Source organism: Chiroxiphia lanceolata, chromosome 3 (genome assembly GCF_009829145.1).
Source record: "Chiroxiphia lanceolata isolate bChiLan1 chromosome 3, bChiLan1.pri, whole genome shotgun sequence".
Classification (NCBI taxonomy): domain Eukaryota; kingdom Metazoa; phylum Chordata; class Aves; order Passeriformes; family Pipridae; genus Chiroxiphia; species Chiroxiphia lanceolata.
Window position 1 is genome coordinate 70,845,490 of NC_045639.1, and position 18,792 is coordinate 70,864,281.

Consider the following 18,792-nt stretch of genomic DNA (forward strand, 5'->3'; position numbering starts at 1 on the left):
TTAAGCAAAATTTCTAATTAGACCCTGATGGCTCACTGCTGTGGGATGTTTGAAGAAAAAACAAAAGCATCCTAAAAATCGGTCTGGAGAAGGGTCCAGTGTTTACATGAGTGACATGGCATGCAACCATTGGTAAGGGTACAGCCTCTTCCTTCACAAACCCGTGTGAATCTGTAATGGAATAGTAAGACATTTTCTGGATGCTCTTCTCAAACACTCGATACTGCACTACTGCAAGCAACATAGTGGAACAAGTTGGTCACAGCTTGGTATTCAATATGACAATCTCCTTCTTCAAGAAATGGGAAGATTGGATGTTTCCAGTAGAAGGTATAGAAACAGCCCTAAAACTTAACCCCTCCTAAAACATTTTACACCACTGTTTTCTCAAGCCTGAACTGTAAAACACTGCTGGCCATCTGTCAGCAAGAACTGTCTGACTGTCTGCCGCTGACATCCATGGAGAAGTGCCATATTGCAGCCTTGCTCTCCCATTCTCAGCACTTAGAGGTGCTGCTTGAGGGCAGCTGCACTGGGGAGCCTTTCCAGCCCCTTCAGTGTGGGGACACCTCTGCTTGCCTCCATGTTAACTAACTGCTTCCCAGGGGCAATTTTCCAAACTGCACAAAACCCGTAACAACTAAGCACAGAACTAACTAGCTGATAGCAAATACAGACCTTGAACAGTAAGAATCCCAGATTAACAGGAAAAAAAGAGCACTTTAATTGTGGGTTGCAAACAGGTAGATCATCTCACCCTCAAGTTGCTGGAGAAAAGTCAGAGGTAGAAAAAATGGGTTCTAAACCCAAAAATTAGGGCTGCCTGCAGCAGTAACTGAGGTGGACAAGTCTAAACTGCTTCTGGAGGAGGACGTTTCTGACAAGCTCTGGATATACCTGCCAAAAGCTGAGCCATGTGTAGGGCAATGGCATACGGTGCTACAGCTTGTACAGGCAACCAAAGTGCCCAGACACTGTCTGGGTTTGCCCCTTGAATACAGAGATTTAGGAAAAAACATCACACCAAGTAATGATGATCAGGGGCTGGAGCACCTCTCCTCTGAAGACAGGCTGAGAGAGCGGGAGCTTTTCAGCCTGGAGAAGAGAAGGCTCCAGGGAGGCCTTTGGCAGCCTTCCAGGACCTAAAGGGGGCTGCAAGAGAGCTGGAGAGGGACTTTTCACAAGGGCACATAGTGACGAGACAAGGGGGAATGGCTTTAAACTAAAGGAGGATGGGTTTAGAATGGATAATAGGAAGAAATTTTTTACTGTGAAGGTGGTGAGGCACTGGAACAGGTTGCCCAGAGGAGCTGTGGATGCCCCTTCCCTGGCAGTGTTCCTGGACAGGTTGGGTGGGGCTTTTCAAACCCAGGCTGGATAAGGCCATGAGCAACCTGGTCCAGGGGGAGGGTCCCTGCCCATGGCAGGAGTTGGCACTAGATGATCTTTAAGGTTCCTTCCAACCCCTTAACATTCTATGATTCTAACAGTGTGTCTGCCTATCCAGAACTCATACCTTAAAAGGTGCATGAATAAGTGAAATGTTTATAAAATCTGGATTTATTATTTTTTTTATTTACAACATAAGTTATTCTCAAATAACAGAAGGATTTGACAGTGTTCAGTTTGTTATATATTAGATTCAAAATGACATATTTTTAAAAAAAAGCTCAGTATACAAGGAAAATCCCAACAGAATTTGCAAAGCTACTGTATTTCACAAATATAGGAGCTAAGCTTGTAATGAATCATATAGGAAATTTGTCATTACAACTAAAAGAAAATCTATACAAATGGTTTAGGGTTTTATTCACAAATCCAAATATTTTTTCTTTAAATAGACTCTTAAAATAGATGCATTATTTTAAAAAAACCATCACTACAAAGAGGCACATGGTGTTTAGTTGATGGCATTAATTCTGTAACCCAAACAAGGAGACTAATCCACTTTGAGTAGCTAAATTATTTTTTTGCACTATTTACATACTTTACTGAAGTATTTTCCTCCCAGAGTCTGAGCAAGCATCTTAGAATATTAATGAGGGAAGCCTGGCAGCACTCCAGAGTTAGCAAATAAGAAAGTAACATCATTCCTATTTTATCAACAGGGAAACTGAGGCACCAGGCGTATCGAGATCCAGGCAACTGCAGAAATTAAAATCATGAATCTTGATCCTGTTAGCCAGGTCTTGATGGAGAGACTGTTCTTCCTCCTTGTTAGAGGGTTGGTGACCGTGCTGAGCATTGTTTGAAACCTGGTCAGTTGTTCCTTTTCGTGTTTAGATTGCTGAAAAACAGGTGACAGCTATCCAGCTGTAGTGTCATCATGAACAACTTTACTCAAAAAAAAGTCACTAACGGTTTTCCTTTTCAGATCAGAAACCAGCCACAGCAAAACATGCTTCAATCCATCCATCCATCCATCCATCCATCCAAAAGATCTTCAGTCCCTCCAAAGCCTTTGGAAGGCTGTCTTGTTCTACCCAAAATACTGCAATTGTTCCCTCAATCTGTGCAAAAACAAATACTGAAAACCAGTAACTCTGAAAGACAGAACTGCATTATTTATTTAAAAAACAAAAAAAGTTAAATTTTTGGGCATTGTGAACATTCCTTTGTCAATCGAGTATTTGAAAGAAGTTAGTTAAGAGATTCTCAGCCAGGACGTGACTTTTAGAAACCAACATGAAATGTTTCACATGGTCCATAATCCCAAGTATTTTACCTCCTGTGACAGCAAAATATCATAGCACATCAATATTAAAAGTTACTTGAAAAGACCTTTAAAAATAACTCGTTTGCTGAGTAACTAAAGGAAATAAAAACTTGTTTTAGATTTGAGATTACGTGAATTTGCAAGTTAAGGAAAATCTAAAAAGGCAGAACTTGAACTTGGGATAGAAGCGTCCAGCAATTTTTAAGGCCGTTATGGAGTGTGCATAATTTACTCACAGGCATCTTACTGTTTTCATTTTGGCAAATACACCATCTTAATGTAGGAATAAAAAGTCCTGGACCACTGCTGTCTCATAGCAGCTAGGAGCAGGCCAGGCAGCAGGGCACAGGACAGCACAGGTGACCCAGCACCCTGGGCAGGACATACCCAGCGTTGTTCACGGTGCCCCAGTGCAAGATTCTGGCCAGTGCCAATTGCATGAAGTTGTCTGACCTCAGAAGCAGTGCCCCCAACTCAGCAATAGAAAGAACATTACACACACTACAGCATCATTAGCAGCATCATAAAATAAGCAAATAGGGCCTCACTTTCTTTGGGGAGGTAGACGGACATAAATGTGCTTCTTCTGCGGTTCCTGGGTGAATCTCCACCCCGGCATCTGGGCTGGCTGACAAACCTGTCTCCTTACGGGCCTGACCCAAAAGTGGCAATCCACCCTCTGCAGTGCAAGCACAAATACTGCACAGTGATTTAAGCAGCTTTTCTTGTTTTCAGCCCTAAAACACTTCCTGAATCTTCCCCATTTCTTCTCCTTGATTACTGATGGTACCTACCGGTGACTCCTAACAGGTGGCTTCCTTGCTGGCCAAGGAAAGACTGCACTGTGGTTTTATTTAGCAATATGCCCTGGAAGCAGCACTGGCTCTGGAGGCTTTTGGGAACTTTCCTCCTGTGGTTCGATGGAGCTCACCTATATCCTCAGAGGCTTTCAATGATACATCAGTCCCACTGCATTTAGGAGCTTCCAAAAACCTGGGGCATCCGAGTTCGGGGTGTGCACTCAGATTGCAGGAAAGCCTCAAATAACAATTGGCAAAGCAGCAACAGTTTGAACACGAACAGGGATTCCCTGGTTAAAGGAAGTCAGTCACCACCCACACAGACTGTGGAAAAATACTTCACTTCCCTGTCCCAAAACAGTCTCTCTGGGAATGCAGAACCTGCCAGGACCTCTTCGCTCACACATCCCAAACATCTCACCTGTGTTCTGCAAGATTATGCACTTCCCCTGTACCACATGACAGAGGAGGACATACAAGCTAAACACATAAACAGTTTTTAAAAGAATATAAATAAATATCCAGATGCAAAGTGCTTTAGGGTATCTACCACCATCTCCCATTTTCCCACAACACACTCTGGTTCAGAGAAGGCAAGAGGCATTTGAATGCTACTGGAAAAAAGTCAAGGCTGAAGCTTCAGGCAAGTTATCAGCACAGACCCAGGCTGATAAGTACAGACTGTCATGTATAAATATAGAAGCACACACACTTAAATTATATATATTAGTCTTATCTAGATTTATATATATACATATAAATTAAATATACATATGTGTTTGTATATACAGACACACATGCATGAATCTCTATAGTCCCTCTGTTGAGAAACTTAATCCAAATCTCTGAAAACATACACAAATTATTTGTATACTTTCAAGTATAAGCAACGTATTCTCTTTCATAAAGTTTTCATAAATATGCATTAAAATTCTCTGTGGTAGTCACTCTTCTGGGAATAATAACATAATTGCATGAGTTGCAAACTATAAATATAGGCTTTAAACATTATTTGAAGAACAGGTATAGCCAGTATAAGTAAATTCCAGGACCAACAGAAGGGATCAGAACAGAAAACCAGACTTGAGTATGTGGCTCCATAAGACAGGCAAGTGCACAGGACTCTCCAGCCCTCCCTGCTGCCCAGAAGGTCCTTTTAAAAGCTTTCTGTAATTGTGGTGGGGGCTATGACTGAAACAATTTGATCAGGCTTAACAAAGGCAACAAAAAATGTTTGGTAACAGATAGAAAAAGGTCATAGGTCATGTTGCAAAATCCAAGAAAACCCCTCAACTTTGGGGGGCAGTGTGTTACATATCTCCTCCCTAAGAGATGAAGGCAATCTTTTCAGTCCATCTACATTTTTTTCCTACTCAAAATTTCTAAATACGCCCTTAAAATGACTGTTTATAAAAATACACTGTAAGTGAATACACACAATGTCATGTTTTGTTTCAGTGAGATTAAAATCAAGAATGACACCATTGCATTTTTAACTAAAATATAAAATTTTCAACTACAAGCACAAGGATGGATGATGTGTCTTGAGGTATCAGTTACTATCCCACCTTTTCCATAAAACACACTCCTATTGTAATATGATGAATTGCTTCAGTAGTACTGTGTACTACTCTCCCCAGATCAGGGCAGGTGTATTAGCAGCGGTGGAAGGTTTGGTATAGATGAAGCCTGAGAAAATTCAGGGTACAGATATGTCACTGGTGTAGAGGCAGCATATCCAGACTTGCAAGAACCACAAAATTTAGAAAGAGTATTAACTGGCATTTATGTTACAGCATACCCTGACTTATCATAGTCTCTTTTCCCATCAATCACTTAAATCTTAATCCTGTGCAGTTTCAAGTACCTTCAAGCTCCTCCTCAGGGTTCTCTCTTGGTTCAAACCATTAGTCTTGAATGAACCAGACTGAGCAACAGTCTGATTACAAAAAACTCCTAGAGCCTGAAAGCAAGCAGATGGCTAGACTCAGAAAACAGAAAAAAAACCCAAAACATAACACACTACAGAGGAGTTCCAGGATTCTAGCAGGTGACTCCACCACCTTCCTGGGCATCCTGTTCTGATGCTGGACAACCCTTGCAGTGAAGAAACTCTTCATGATGTCCAACCTGAACCTCCCCTGGTGCTGCTTGAGGCTATGTCCTCTCGTCCTGTTGCCAGCTGCCTGGGAGAAGAGACCCACCCCCACCTGGCTACAACTTCCTTTCAGGCAGTTTAAAGAGTGCTAAGGTCTCCCCTGAGCCTCCTTTTCTCCAGGCTAAACACCCGCAGCTCCCTCAGCCACTCCTCATAGGACTTGTGCTGCAGACCCTTTACCAGCTTTGTTGCTCTTTGGACTCACTCCAGCACCTCAAGGACCTTCCTGTAGTGAGGGGCCCAGAACTGAACACAGGATTTGAGGCGCAGCCTCACCAGTACCCAATACAGGGGGACAATTGCTGCCCTTGTCATGCTGGCCACACTATTCCTGAGACAGGCCAGAATGCCATTGACCTTCTTGGCCCCCTGGGCACACTGCTGGCTCATGTTCAGCCGCTGTTGACCAGCATCCCCAGGCCCTTTTTCACTGATGAGCTTTTCAGTCACTCTTCCCTCAGCCAGTAGCACTGCAGGGAGTTGTTGGGAGACAAGGGCAGGACCCAGCACTTAGCCTTATTGAGTCTCATACAATTGGCCTTGGCCCAGGCCTGATCCAGCCTGTCCTGTCCTGATTGCTCTGCAGAGCCTTCCCACCCTCCAGCAGATCAACACTCCCACCCAACTTGGCATCCTCTGTGAATTTAGTGAGGGTGCACTCAATCCCTTTTTCCATATCATGGATAAAGATATTAAACAGGGCTGGCCCCAGTACTGAACCCTGGGAAACTCCACTGGTGACCAGCCACCAGCTGGATGCAACTCCATTCACCATCACTCTCTGGGCCAGGCCATCCAGCCAGGCTTGAAGAAGAGCAAATGAAGGCCAAATTTCACATGTCCACACACTGGTGGTACAAAAAAATAGCTAAGTCATTGTGCCTTAAACTTGAAAGACAATTGATGAAAGAAAACATGGTCCAGATGATAAAGTGCAATTATTATTTCAGTTGTGCTAAAAATCTTTCCAATGCTGTACTTTTACTTCTTGGTGATTTCATTCAACTTTTAATTATGTTTTTTTGCTTCTGTCCCCATCTTTCCAGTACTGTTCAGTTTGCATCTCTGTAAGCCGCGACAGAGTACGCTGAAAGGCAAAGACTTCCTCTTCTCCTGTAAACATGGAGAGTCCTTTGGCAGAATCCTACATAAATACAGAAAAACAGTACCACAGAACTGTGAGAGACAAGGCTGTACCGAAGTGCATCCTGTATAACTCCTAAGGATCTGTGCTTTACAGGCTTTGACAAAACAAGACAGCGGCATAGCACCAAAAAATTAAAATTAACGTCCAAAATTAAAGAACCTATTTTAGCTAGGTAATCCTCTGAAGGAACATGGCAAAAAGAATAACTGGGTTTTAAAACGACACGATGACATGTTAACCATCTGTTTTCCCTTTTTTTTGTTGACTAATTGCATACTGATTTAAACAAATTATTTAATAATTCATTAACAATAGCTAGGCTCTAGGGAAAAAGAAAAACAGAATAACCAACATGCAAATTAGTAATGTCTGTGAGGACTTGTAAGGCTGTTCTAGATAATCTAGGAAGAGGTAGAACAGACCACCTTTTATTTCTGTATTTTAAATGTAGGAGCTAAACTTAAATCAGTATTTTTATACATGACTGAACAGATACAACGATTAACATTCGAAATTACCCTAAAACTTACACAAAATGGTTCTGTATATTGTGACATTTTCTTTTACTATGAATAAATAGCACAACATGTAATTATCAGAGCAACAGATACACTGCAGAAAAAGCAGCAAATCACCTGTTAAATGTTTTCTTGGTTCCTCTTCCTAAAATGCTGCTGTAATTATGAATTTATTTTGAAACTAAATTTTGTTACAAAAGGGAGATGATGTTAATATCATGTACCTGGCTCAAGTCCAAATCATCCATCAACACTCTGTTGTCCTCTTGCTGACCACTGCTGTGTTCTGCCAGGAACAAGCTTTCGAGAGGAGTCACTGCAGAACAGATAATACGCACCTGAGAGGAGGAAAACAGGCAAAAATATCAACACTTGGGATTTACAGAAAAGGGATAAAATACATGATCTGTGGAAAGCAAACTACAAATTATGTCCTTGGGGGTTTTTCCCAGGTATTTTTCCTTTCTCTTATTAGCACTGCTGTTACAGATTTACCTGACTTAAGTAATTTGGAATATTAAACTTACAGGATCTTTTCCTCAGTAACAATTCATGTAACTTTTACGCAGAGAACAAACAACTGTGCTATTAAATACTCAGAATATCTGCTATAGGCAATGAGTTAATGATAAAGTTTACTTTCTACAATATAACAGCTATGTAGTAACCAATGCCTATAGTTACATTCCTCCCAGTAGGGAGGTGCGCTGCACATGTATTTCCATTTAAAGAATGTTTAAATTGCAAATTTCCCAGAAGGCTGAGTGAAGTCTTTCTTTCTTTCTTTCATCTGTGCTATTCCAGTAAAAGTTATTTGCTAGTTACAATAATGATGCTGTTTTTTCATGTCTGCTGGGAGGAGATACAATGTGCAGTGAGATGTGGTATCTCTGGGGGGCTGCAAGGAAGACAGACTGAAATAGCACTACAGAAGGAGACTCTTGTTGAGAGCATGAAGGCAAAATGTTTGCATTGTGGACAGGTATCCACAAATACTCTCTTGGATATTTTTCCCAAGCAACTACTTTTGATGGGAGTTTAACACTTGTGTTTTTCCTGTGGAGGAAGTAATAGAAAGTGACTGCTTGCAAGTCTTAATTACAGCACATGGATAGAGCGAACCACCCCCCTATTTCTAACACATTAGTTTAATACTAGCATATCCTCTTAGAAACTGTCCATTTCCAAATCATAAAGCATAAAGAATCTGGCTGATTTGAATAAGACTACTCATACACTGAGTTCAATACCTTGCTGAATTGGCGCCTTTCAGATCAGCAACCAATGCCAGAACATTCTTGAAAAAACCAACCTCAATCAATATTTCCTGGCCGCATAAATATTTAAATGTGTGCAAATATAATAATGCATAAACCAGGGTTTAATATCTTGCATTACTTTTAAAAATATCACCTAAAACAGGAGCTTTCCTTTGTTTTAGTTGTGCTGATTTTTATTCCATGATTGAAACCTCTATAAATCCACATAAAGTTCTGCATTTATCATTACTATTCCATGAGCAATTTTGCAACCTGGTGTAAAGCCTACAGTAACTGTTTCCTTTACATTGTAACTGTGCTATTAACTCCTCCTTCCTGATCAGGAAGGCGCCGATTCCTGACCAACTGCCCATACAGATTAAAATCTAAAAAACTTAAATTGACTCCAGCACAGTTCACAGCACAATCTTTCATTATTAAAATGACATGGCTTCTGTTGTTTTCCCAAGTTAGGAAAGAAATAATATCCCCATTCAAGAAAGGCAAATGAGCTCAGGTTTATATTTATGCTTAATACTCTCAGAAAACAAAAAAAACCCACCCTGCTTTATTTGCCATTATTGCAATGGGGCCTTTTATTTTTTTTTTTTTGCTGAAGCTGGAACGATGTTTCTTTGCAGTGCTAGTTCATTCTGCCTATGTTTTCCAAATCATTACTACAGAAAGCCTTACTTCAAACCAATTGTAACAGTCAGGTTTGAGGACTCCCAGTATTATTCCTATACATATAGGAAAGGTTTGGTTCTCACCTTATGCTCATAAAAGGTATCAATAAGAGTAATGAAACGACGAGCTTGTGTCCTTTTCGCTATTGTAAGAAGTGGTATGTCACGAACGAACACTGTGTCAAAATGCTTTGATATTTCCAAATAGTCACTGGCTCCAAGAGGCTGAAACAAAACAAACCATAAGAAATGGAAACCCACAATAGAACACATAAACACTGAATCTTGATGTACTACAATTACAGAAGAGAGCTGTAAAGTCCTGAGATCACATTCTTACTTTTGTTTCTTTGTATCTCATTTCAGGAAAGCTTGTGTTTGCCACTGAGGGACATAGGTACATATGGCTGCTCATTCATACTGTTGGCTTTACATCAAGTGTTTCAGAGTTAAAAATATGGCTCTTCTGCACCCTGACAACATTATGATCTCTGTCTGACAATCTCAAATAAACTAATCACTATAAACTGTAATCCATGGAAGAAAAGACATAGTTAAGCTGTGATTTCAACCTAAAGCATACATAATTTGAACAGGTAGTAGGATGCTTTCCAGCAGCAAGATTTTTAAATGCAAACACATAGACTAGTTACTAAATCCTAAGTAGACCTACATTTAGTTCACCCAAGACTAACCCAGACTGAATAAAAATTGTATATTCTAAGTACCGAAAGCAAGAGGAAACAGACAAAAATACAATTTTGCAGCAGTTCCTTTGTTCATGGTTTCTCTTGTAATGATCAAATAAAAATATTCAATAAGAACTTATTAGTTTCTCTTTCTGTATCTAAACCATCAACAGAAGATATGTACAAACAGTAGTAGCTCATTCAGGGACATTAATTTAAAATTACCTTTTCATTTCATGATTCTGCAAGAACTATCCTATCAGTACCACAGGCAGTACTTTATCTTGAGCTATTAAACTTCATACTCCTGAACTCATTTCATCAGTTTTAGTTGCGTGAATACTTCAGCAGCTTGGATGCAACTACTCCAGAGACCAAGATTGGCAGCGTTTTGCGTGATAATGTCATGGCTCCCTTCCCAGCTAATGAAATGTGCTGTTACCAACAGTATAAGGCACTGCAATACTGCTAACATTATAAACCAGTAAATAAAAAATATTTTCTCTAACTGAAATTGTTTGACAAATCTGCTGTAGGCCACGTGTAACTTCTCTACTAGAACCCTTCTGCAAGAAGTTATTTTAAGCAATTATTAATGGCTGTCCAACTTTAGCTTTTGTTTAGGTGCTAGAATAAAAAACTTGTAGAAATGGTCTCTACAAAAGCACAAGGGAGTGAAACCCTGATGGCATTCCAGAAATTATTCTGAAAATTAATGGGAATAAGCTAACCCCCCAGGCAGGTATTAAAGCCTCTGACGCTCAGCCAGTTCTCCCACTTGCAGTCTCTTGAATCACCCTGCTTTCCCATTTCCAACCACACAACTTCACTGTAAAATCTAAGGAAAAGAATTATCACAAAAACGTTTAAGTGTTTCTAGCAATGTTTAAGAGCAGTACATGCTATATCCTCTCCTCAAAATTGTATTTAGTGCTCATTTTCTCCCTCCATTTCAGTCCCCCACTAAAAGCAACACCACCAGGATACTGCTGGAGATTTAAGATTAGTGGTAAGCAAGTAGTTCAGGTAACAGTAATTTTTATTCCATACTTAGGACTGGAGTATTGTTAAGTACAGAGATCAAATATGCCTGTGTGATGAGTACCTGTGAGAGAGAACAGCAGTGATCTCATTGTACCTGAGAAAAGAAAGAATTTCTCATGTCTCCCTTTAGGTAAGAAATTACAGACATCACTGCTATGCTAGTTCATTCTTTTCTCACACGAAGAGCCCAAGCGCTCTTCTGCTGAAATCCAAAACCCCATGGAATTACTCTGTCCTGCCCCAGTGTGATGTACTTTCTCACCCAAACCATATGAATACACCCTCCTCATCTCAAATACAAAGTATAAAATACTGAAAGCCAATTCCTAAAATAAATAAATATATAAATAAAAATGAAGGGGTTCAACCTTTTGCAAAATAGGCAAACTGAAGTGCCCAACTGCTCAGCTATGCTTCTAAGAACTTGGTGGGCACCTTGGTGGATATCCAAACAGGAAAATGAAAAACCTGAGGAGCTGGAGGGAGGAAATAGGTGGAGGACAAAAATAAGGCTAATGCAATTCAAATGGGAAGAATGGAAGATAGAATACTTATATTGCTTTTCATACAGACATAAAATCACAGTTCATAGAAGGTTATGATATACATCTTTATCACAATCAAACAAGAATTCAACCTGCTTCAGCAGTGCAAAAAGCAGGCAATTCAAGAATTCCTCTAATTAAGGACATAAAAGGCAGATCATTTCAAGCTGTAACAAGAATTTCTGAAACACCCACCCCAGTACTAAGTGATAACATTCTGTAAGTGTTGGCAGAAACATGCCTTTAGAGACTCCGAAATCTTATGCTTAAAAAGATCTGAGCCTAGCAGCTATATGAGTATTTTAACAGAGTAAGTTTGGTACCTCCCTGCCAAGATTCAAGTCTGATGAGATGCAACTGAAATGCTAAGTCAGCTATTCTGATATTACATATGGCTCAGCTGGCATCAGCTGTAGTTCTTTACATAGACAAGTTCTAAAACTCTCTGCTTTTGGAGTTTAGAGGCATAACCCTGGGGATGAAAGACAAAGCTTTTAATCTTGTTCCCAACATGACTTACTCTCATCTTGGGAAGTCCTTTAATTTTCTTCTGCCTTACTCTACTTACCGTAAAAAGAAGGAACCACCAGCAAATTTGCAAATGCTCTGGGGACAGTTTAGAGTCCTTTTCATATTCCTCTAACCTTGTTATTGGCCTAACCTCCATGCTGCCTGTAATTGCTTCAAAACTCTTCTAAACTCACCAGCTAACTCAAAATGCTCCAAATTCATGAAACCATGATGCAAAGACCCCCTGACAGCGTCTCAACTCACGTTCTCACTGGCCTGCCACCCCCCAGAACTGGCACGACGCTGGCACAAGCATGCACATACCAAGTCAGTGCCACATAGGAAAGAGAGACAAAGGAAATGGGTTCAAGACCAGATTACGCCACTGCCAGGGGTTCTGGATGTACAGTCCATATACAGAAACTCCACTGAGGAGCAGATTTCTGTTGTTTCAGCAGTTAAAAGCTCTTCCCTTTACTGTACTGCCTTCAGGCCTTTTTTCTTCACCTTGCAGCATAGGCTGGGTCCTGACTGCCAACAACACGGGCTTAGACTAGGTGACAAGACTAGTGGCAAATGATTTGAGACACATAGCACTGTCCCCTCTATAACCCTCCAGGGCTGAAATTTATTTTATGAATTTCATCCAGTCACAGAAAGTATATTATTTTAGTCAGTAGCATATGAAGGTACTTCTTCCTCTGAAGTTGCTAATGAAGCCACAAATCCTCCTAATATTGATACATATATATATAATCCTCTTACTAAAAGTTTAGCCTGATTAATCTCATCCTCTGAACAACATTCTAAAAATAACTCAATTTGGTGTATGTTTCTGGTACTATCTGATCTCTTTTGTTTCATCAACTGTTCATCAAAACTCAACTTCAGAACAATAAAACATTTATGTAATAACTGTCACCATTTGTTACCAGTTCTTTCACATGCTACAATATTATTTTAAAAACCTGGAAACATGAACAGGTAAGAACTTTTCTTATGATATTATTGTTCCTGCATGTGTAGATACAGTAAAACTGTTGTGGATTTTTGTCATTAACTCTGATGCCAGGAGTCAGTATTCTATAGGCATCGCACTAATGCAAAACACATTAGCACTATCATGGGCTATGCTCCTGACAGTGTGTTTCCTCCACTTCAGCCTACTTGACTGAGTTCTCACCTTCATTTGTTTTTTTTTCTCTGTCTACTTAATGCATTTTCAGCTGCCATCATCTCTGTTCAAGTAGGATGTTTATTATTTGGAGCCCTCTGTGGGCTGTTTTAAAAGTTAGTAGTCTCCTGTTTCTATTATGTAGTTCATTAAATTATAGCATAAAGCATCTTTCTTCTTTGTTGACTCATCACTGACACAGTATATCATCTTTCAAAGATTGTCTGAAGAATACAGAATGCTTAAGATATGTTAGAAAAAGATATTTCATCTCAAGATAAAATGGGTTTTGTTGATGTTGGAAGATATTCCAGGGCCAGTTCCAGTAACATCCTGAAGAGTTGTAATTGACAATAACTATAATTTACTGCAGACACTCCAACAACCAAAAAATTACTAAAACCAACACACAATTTAAGACCAGATAATATTTACAAATTAGACATTAAGCATAAACAAAAAAATATAGAGCTCTGTTGTTTCCAAAGGAGCCACATACAATCATTACTGAGGCTGATAAAACAGAGAAATACTACTTGGATAACATTTCAAGACCATAATTCCAAGAAAGGAACAGAAAAACCTGAGGCATGATCTGTAATGCAGCAGCAGCATGCTGAAGTTTAAACAAAAATGGGAAGATAGAGCGTGGCTAACTGGGTTAAAAAATTTAAAGATACTGATGGCAGTGCAAATCATAGAACCATAGACCAGTTTGGGTTGGAAGATACTTAAATATCATCTAGTTCAACCAGTAGAGCAAGAATCTGAGATCTGTAAACCCTGGGGTTGAAGGTATTTTCTGGATTGAGTATAGCTCCTTACTATACTTCTTACTATACTGGCAGAAACTAATTTTGCTTGACCTTACACCACAAGTTTTTAGTCACATTTCTCATACTGGAAAGCTGTTTCAGAGCTTTGCTCTTCTGATTAAGAAGATGCTTGCTCCTATGTTCAGTCATCATTCAGCGCAACCACTCCTGCCTTAGAAGAGCTTAGAACAGTGACAGATATCCATACTGACCCTACAAAAAGTGAGATGTCTCAAAGACCTACCTATCAGCTGCTCAAAGCTGGCTGCAAAGTGAAAGAACCGCAAAAGGCGTGTTTCTGCTCCCAAATTTCCACTGCCAAATTTCCAGTTCCAACTCCAAAGTATGGCATTTGTCAGTGAAATGGTCTCCAAAACAGAAGGCTTAAAAAATTAATATATCTATTTAAATATTGACACTTACTGTTAAGATTTCAAAACCATGGTCAACAAACCTTTAAAAAAAAGAGAAAGTAGTACACTTGGGAATTCAAGATACAAAACATTGAATTAAAAAGGCAACCCTTCAAACTACAATCAGCTTTTATTTGGGTATTCCCTGATCTATAAAGTACAGGATCTAAACCCTCAAGGTTTATGCAGCTTTCACTGAAGGGAGTGCTTTCTAAAAATTAAGCTCTGATACACATAAAATATAAAGCAGAAAGGAAGTTCGGCTAAAAATATTACTGTGTTACAATATTTCCACCTGAAATAAGTTTCTTGAGTTTCTTTTATAACACATACTTGTGAGTTACACAAGACAACTTTTTTTGGGGTATAGAAACTGATTACATTTCTAAAGCAAATGTAGCTAATAAATGACAGGCTCTGAGTCCAGAGCTTAAGCTGCAAAAGCTGATCTCTGGCTGGGAATAAACCTAAGATCCTAAACCAAGGAAAACTATGCTTCTAAAAGGTTACTGAAAATAGTGCCACCCATGGTATGTTTATTTACAACTACACTTGACAATCCTACAATCCTAAACATGACACCAAATTATACAGTGGATAAATTTAGCAGGTTTTAATGAAGGTAATTCCCTCAAAATGATTCAGAATCATTAAACTGCAAATGCAGCTGAGTTATGTCATCATCTAGGGGAGATATTCAGTTGACTTACAGACAGACACTTGCATTTCACTTGTTGCCTTTGAAAATTGTGACTTTTTTCTTTGCTTTTTTTTTCTTTTTATTTAAAGCTTAGTTACATCTTTCCTTTTGAAGTGCAAGCTATTCAAGTCAGGAACTACATCTTCCTCCTGGTCTGCAGAGCGTGCCTATTGCAATGGAACAACAACCTAACAAGAACTGTTTGCCAATTATTTGCTGCGTTAATCTACACAAAAATTGTATTTTGCCAATTTCAGAAACACTGAACAACTACTAGAGAAAAAAATCGCAGTAGGATAACCTTTTACAACATAGATATTGATATTAAATTTATTTTCCTAGCTTTCACACTGTTGTATGTTTGCTAATGATTAGTATCATATGAAGACACTGTTCATTGGTACTGGGCAGTTGGATGAAAGGATATATTTGATTACCTAATGGAAAGACTATAGGATGCACGAACAAAAGTAATTCAACCTTTGTGAGGAACAGGCTCACGTGTTTGGGCGCAGAAGGCAGCCGGCGTTCCCGGCAGAGGGCAGCAGCTGCTGCGCACAAGCGAGGGGAAGATTAAAAGGCAGCACTGTGGGGAAGACTGGATCTCTCGACTCCCTTAGGACCTGGAAGATTACACATAAGGTACACTGTTGTCTACATTATTTATACCAGACTCAAGCCAAACTGTCACACTTATCAGTTTTCAAGTAAAATTTTAAAAGGAAAGTGAAGACAGAGGACTGGCAGAGGGTGATTTTTTTCTAAGGCATAATGAACACTGACCTTTATGTGTAAACACAGGGAAATGGGATATAACTTATATGTGCACAATTGCTAGTTTATAGAGAGAGATTTTAAAACCAAATTGATATGTACCTTTTATTTTAAAAAGTATTTGTGTGATCTTTCATTCACACACTAACTCAATGTAAAAATTAACTAATTATGTTTTGCAAGAATCTAACTCCATTGCTAAATGTATCTCTCATTGTATAGACAGAGAAACTGGCAGAAAGAAATTAAAGGCCACAAAGAATGGCGAAGCTAATGTTAGCACTGAAATTCTACAATAAATAGGAACTATGAGCCCCTATTCTGACTGGTGCCTCTCCCAGCCTTCTCTGGCTACATTTTTCATTTTATGGGGCCTTAGAAAAGGTGATAAAATAATAAACATTTTCATGAAAACCGAGCACAGTCCTTCCTGGATGACTTTGCTGGAGAATCACATTTACAGGGCTCCATCCTAGCGAGTAGGCAGCTACTTTCATGCCATGACAAACACTATCATGTGCCACACTGCCACAGAAACCCTGGAGTGTCAAGTCTGAAAAAGTCTCATTTTGCTCTAAAGCAACCAAAATAGATCAATATCCTCTCATCCAGCATCTTGCAGTATTCCACATGGTCAAACAGCCAGTAAAGAAAAAAAGTGTACGCATTTGACATTAACTAAGTTAGCTAAAACTTGGGATTTTCCTCAACTGGGAATCTATGATTTAAAAAGTGATGCACACAATAGTTTGGCAAGTCAACGGAATGTCATATCAGCATTGCACACGATATATTATCTGCATTTTATTTTTATAATCATTAATGGACAACTGGCAATTAACAGTATCTGATGCATTATTTTAGACAGAATTAAGTCTTTCTATTCTTGATATGAAAAGGTTTAATGCAAATACATGAAACAAGAAACAAAAGACTGTAATACTAGAAAGGCACCAACTCTCTCTCTCAAGGCCTTCAGGTACTAATTAAAAAGCAGGTACTTTGAAACTTCTGCTTAAGCTAGATGTTTCAAATAGCATCAGATTATCAATTGCTGATTTGCTATATTCATCTATTATGTATTATCTGACATTTCCTGAAATCATGTGATATCAAAGTGGAAAATGTTTTAATATTTCCCTTTAAAATAGAATTTTGATTTTACTTTGATGAAGGAAACATCAGTGAATTTGAAGAGGTTTTACAGGCTGTTCATATGAAATATTTAATTACAAAAGTCACTAAGTAATTGTCTGAGAAATTTCAAACACATTGTCTTAATCCTACACCAACAAACATAGATTTCTAGGTCTATGTGATTATCCCTCTGGAATGCACTGTAACAATTACCCAAGACCAGACTAGAAGAGACACTGTCACAATGAAGTGAAAGTAGAGTCACTTGTGTGATAAATTATTTCTCAAACATAACAAAAGCATCTATCCTTTCACATTCTCCATTCACATTGACTCTTGCAAAACTTAAGTTCTTTTTTCTGGAACCCTTAGGGGTTACAGATAGCCAAAGGAATCAATTAACCAGGTTTTGAGTACAACATTGTCCACTCATGCTGCAATGATTACTGACACCCACATGAGCAGCAGTTTACAACAGTTTCAGAAAACTCAAAAAATAATATTGCAACTACAAGATAATATTGCAAGAATTCAGTGTAATCAAAAATAATTCCCCCAAACCCCAAAATCTCTTCATTACACTCACTTATCCCTCTACCTTAAACTAAAAAATGTTTTTGTAGTTATGAACCAAATGTAACAGAGGAAATGAGTTTAACCAAGTTAATTACATTAACTAAATCAAATTAGATGATATTTTGAGTTGTTCTGTCAGAAGATGTTGACAGTGTAATCTTTTTCACATACACACACACACACACACACTCTCTCACTACCTTGTATTTACTAGACGGGAAACATGTAAACAAGATTTGACATCCACCTTCCATGACAAAACTAGTTTTCATCTTGAAACTTTCCCATTCTGAATGGCTGCTTCAAACTGATTTCATATGAACATGCATCTCTGTGTGAATGGAAATTTACTTGTAAAAGTTTCAGTCAATTACTGTATTTCTGAGAGTAACTTAGTTACTTTCTGACTAATTTGCTCCTCAAGTTACTTTCCTTTAGCTCAATGAGAAGTTCTAGTGCTTCCATGACACAGACCAAGGCATGCAAAATTCTGAAGAAAGGTTGCTTGGTACCAGGGAAATGTTCTATATATGTCCCATGAAATCCCCCTCGAATCCAAGGAAGTTACAAGCCTTGGAAAAACTCAGTCTGAACTGATGCAACGATTCATAGTAGACTAAGTATTACCTTTGAAAAGCATGAGGGGGCTGAGAGCAGGTTATACCTCAGGATGGATTGGGGACATTCCCCTGAGAGCTGTTTGAACTTGTTCACCACATGTGCTGGGGCAGTGACACAGCTTCCAACGGGTAGCAGGGACTGACTCTCACATCTTTGTTTCAAGACAATTTAAGACCAGAGGAGATCATGAGGTACTTCAAGATCCTCCATTTTAGAGACAGCTAAGCCTAAAAACTAGTACATAGCTCAAACACAAATACCTCCTCCTAAAATGACATCCAGTTTTGACCTGAAACACAGGACAAGGAGGCTCTGCCACTCCCTTCACTGTTTCAAATGTGTGAACAGGTCCTTTTCCTTTTTTATTTTTTTTTTTTTAATTTGGATCTCTCTGTAGTCTCTGGGTTTTATTATGCTGCCTTCTGCTAGATTTAGGATCACGCTAATACCTGGGGGGTTTTTTGCCTGTAAAAATAGCTGTATGTTATAAAATTATCTTCCAGTCCTCTT

At 39.0% G+C, this 18,792-nt stretch overlaps 1 protein-coding gene across 1 annotated transcript in view; it reads right to left on the bottom strand.

The window, feature by feature from the left end:
* Window positions 1-1,555: 1,555 nt before the first annotated feature.
* The window catches only part of AFG1L (AFG1 like ATPase), a 64,490-nt gene continuing 47,253 nt past the window's right edge, over window positions 1,556-18,792 (bottom strand). Inside the window, 3 exon segments of the mRNA XM_032682606.1 lie at window positions 1,556-6,818; window positions 7,564-7,677; window positions 9,369-9,509. Of these exon segments, the coding sequence (XP_032538497.1) occupies window positions 6,687-6,818; window positions 7,564-7,677; window positions 9,369-9,509 (387 nt within the window). The 3' untranslated portion in view covers window positions 1,556-6,686.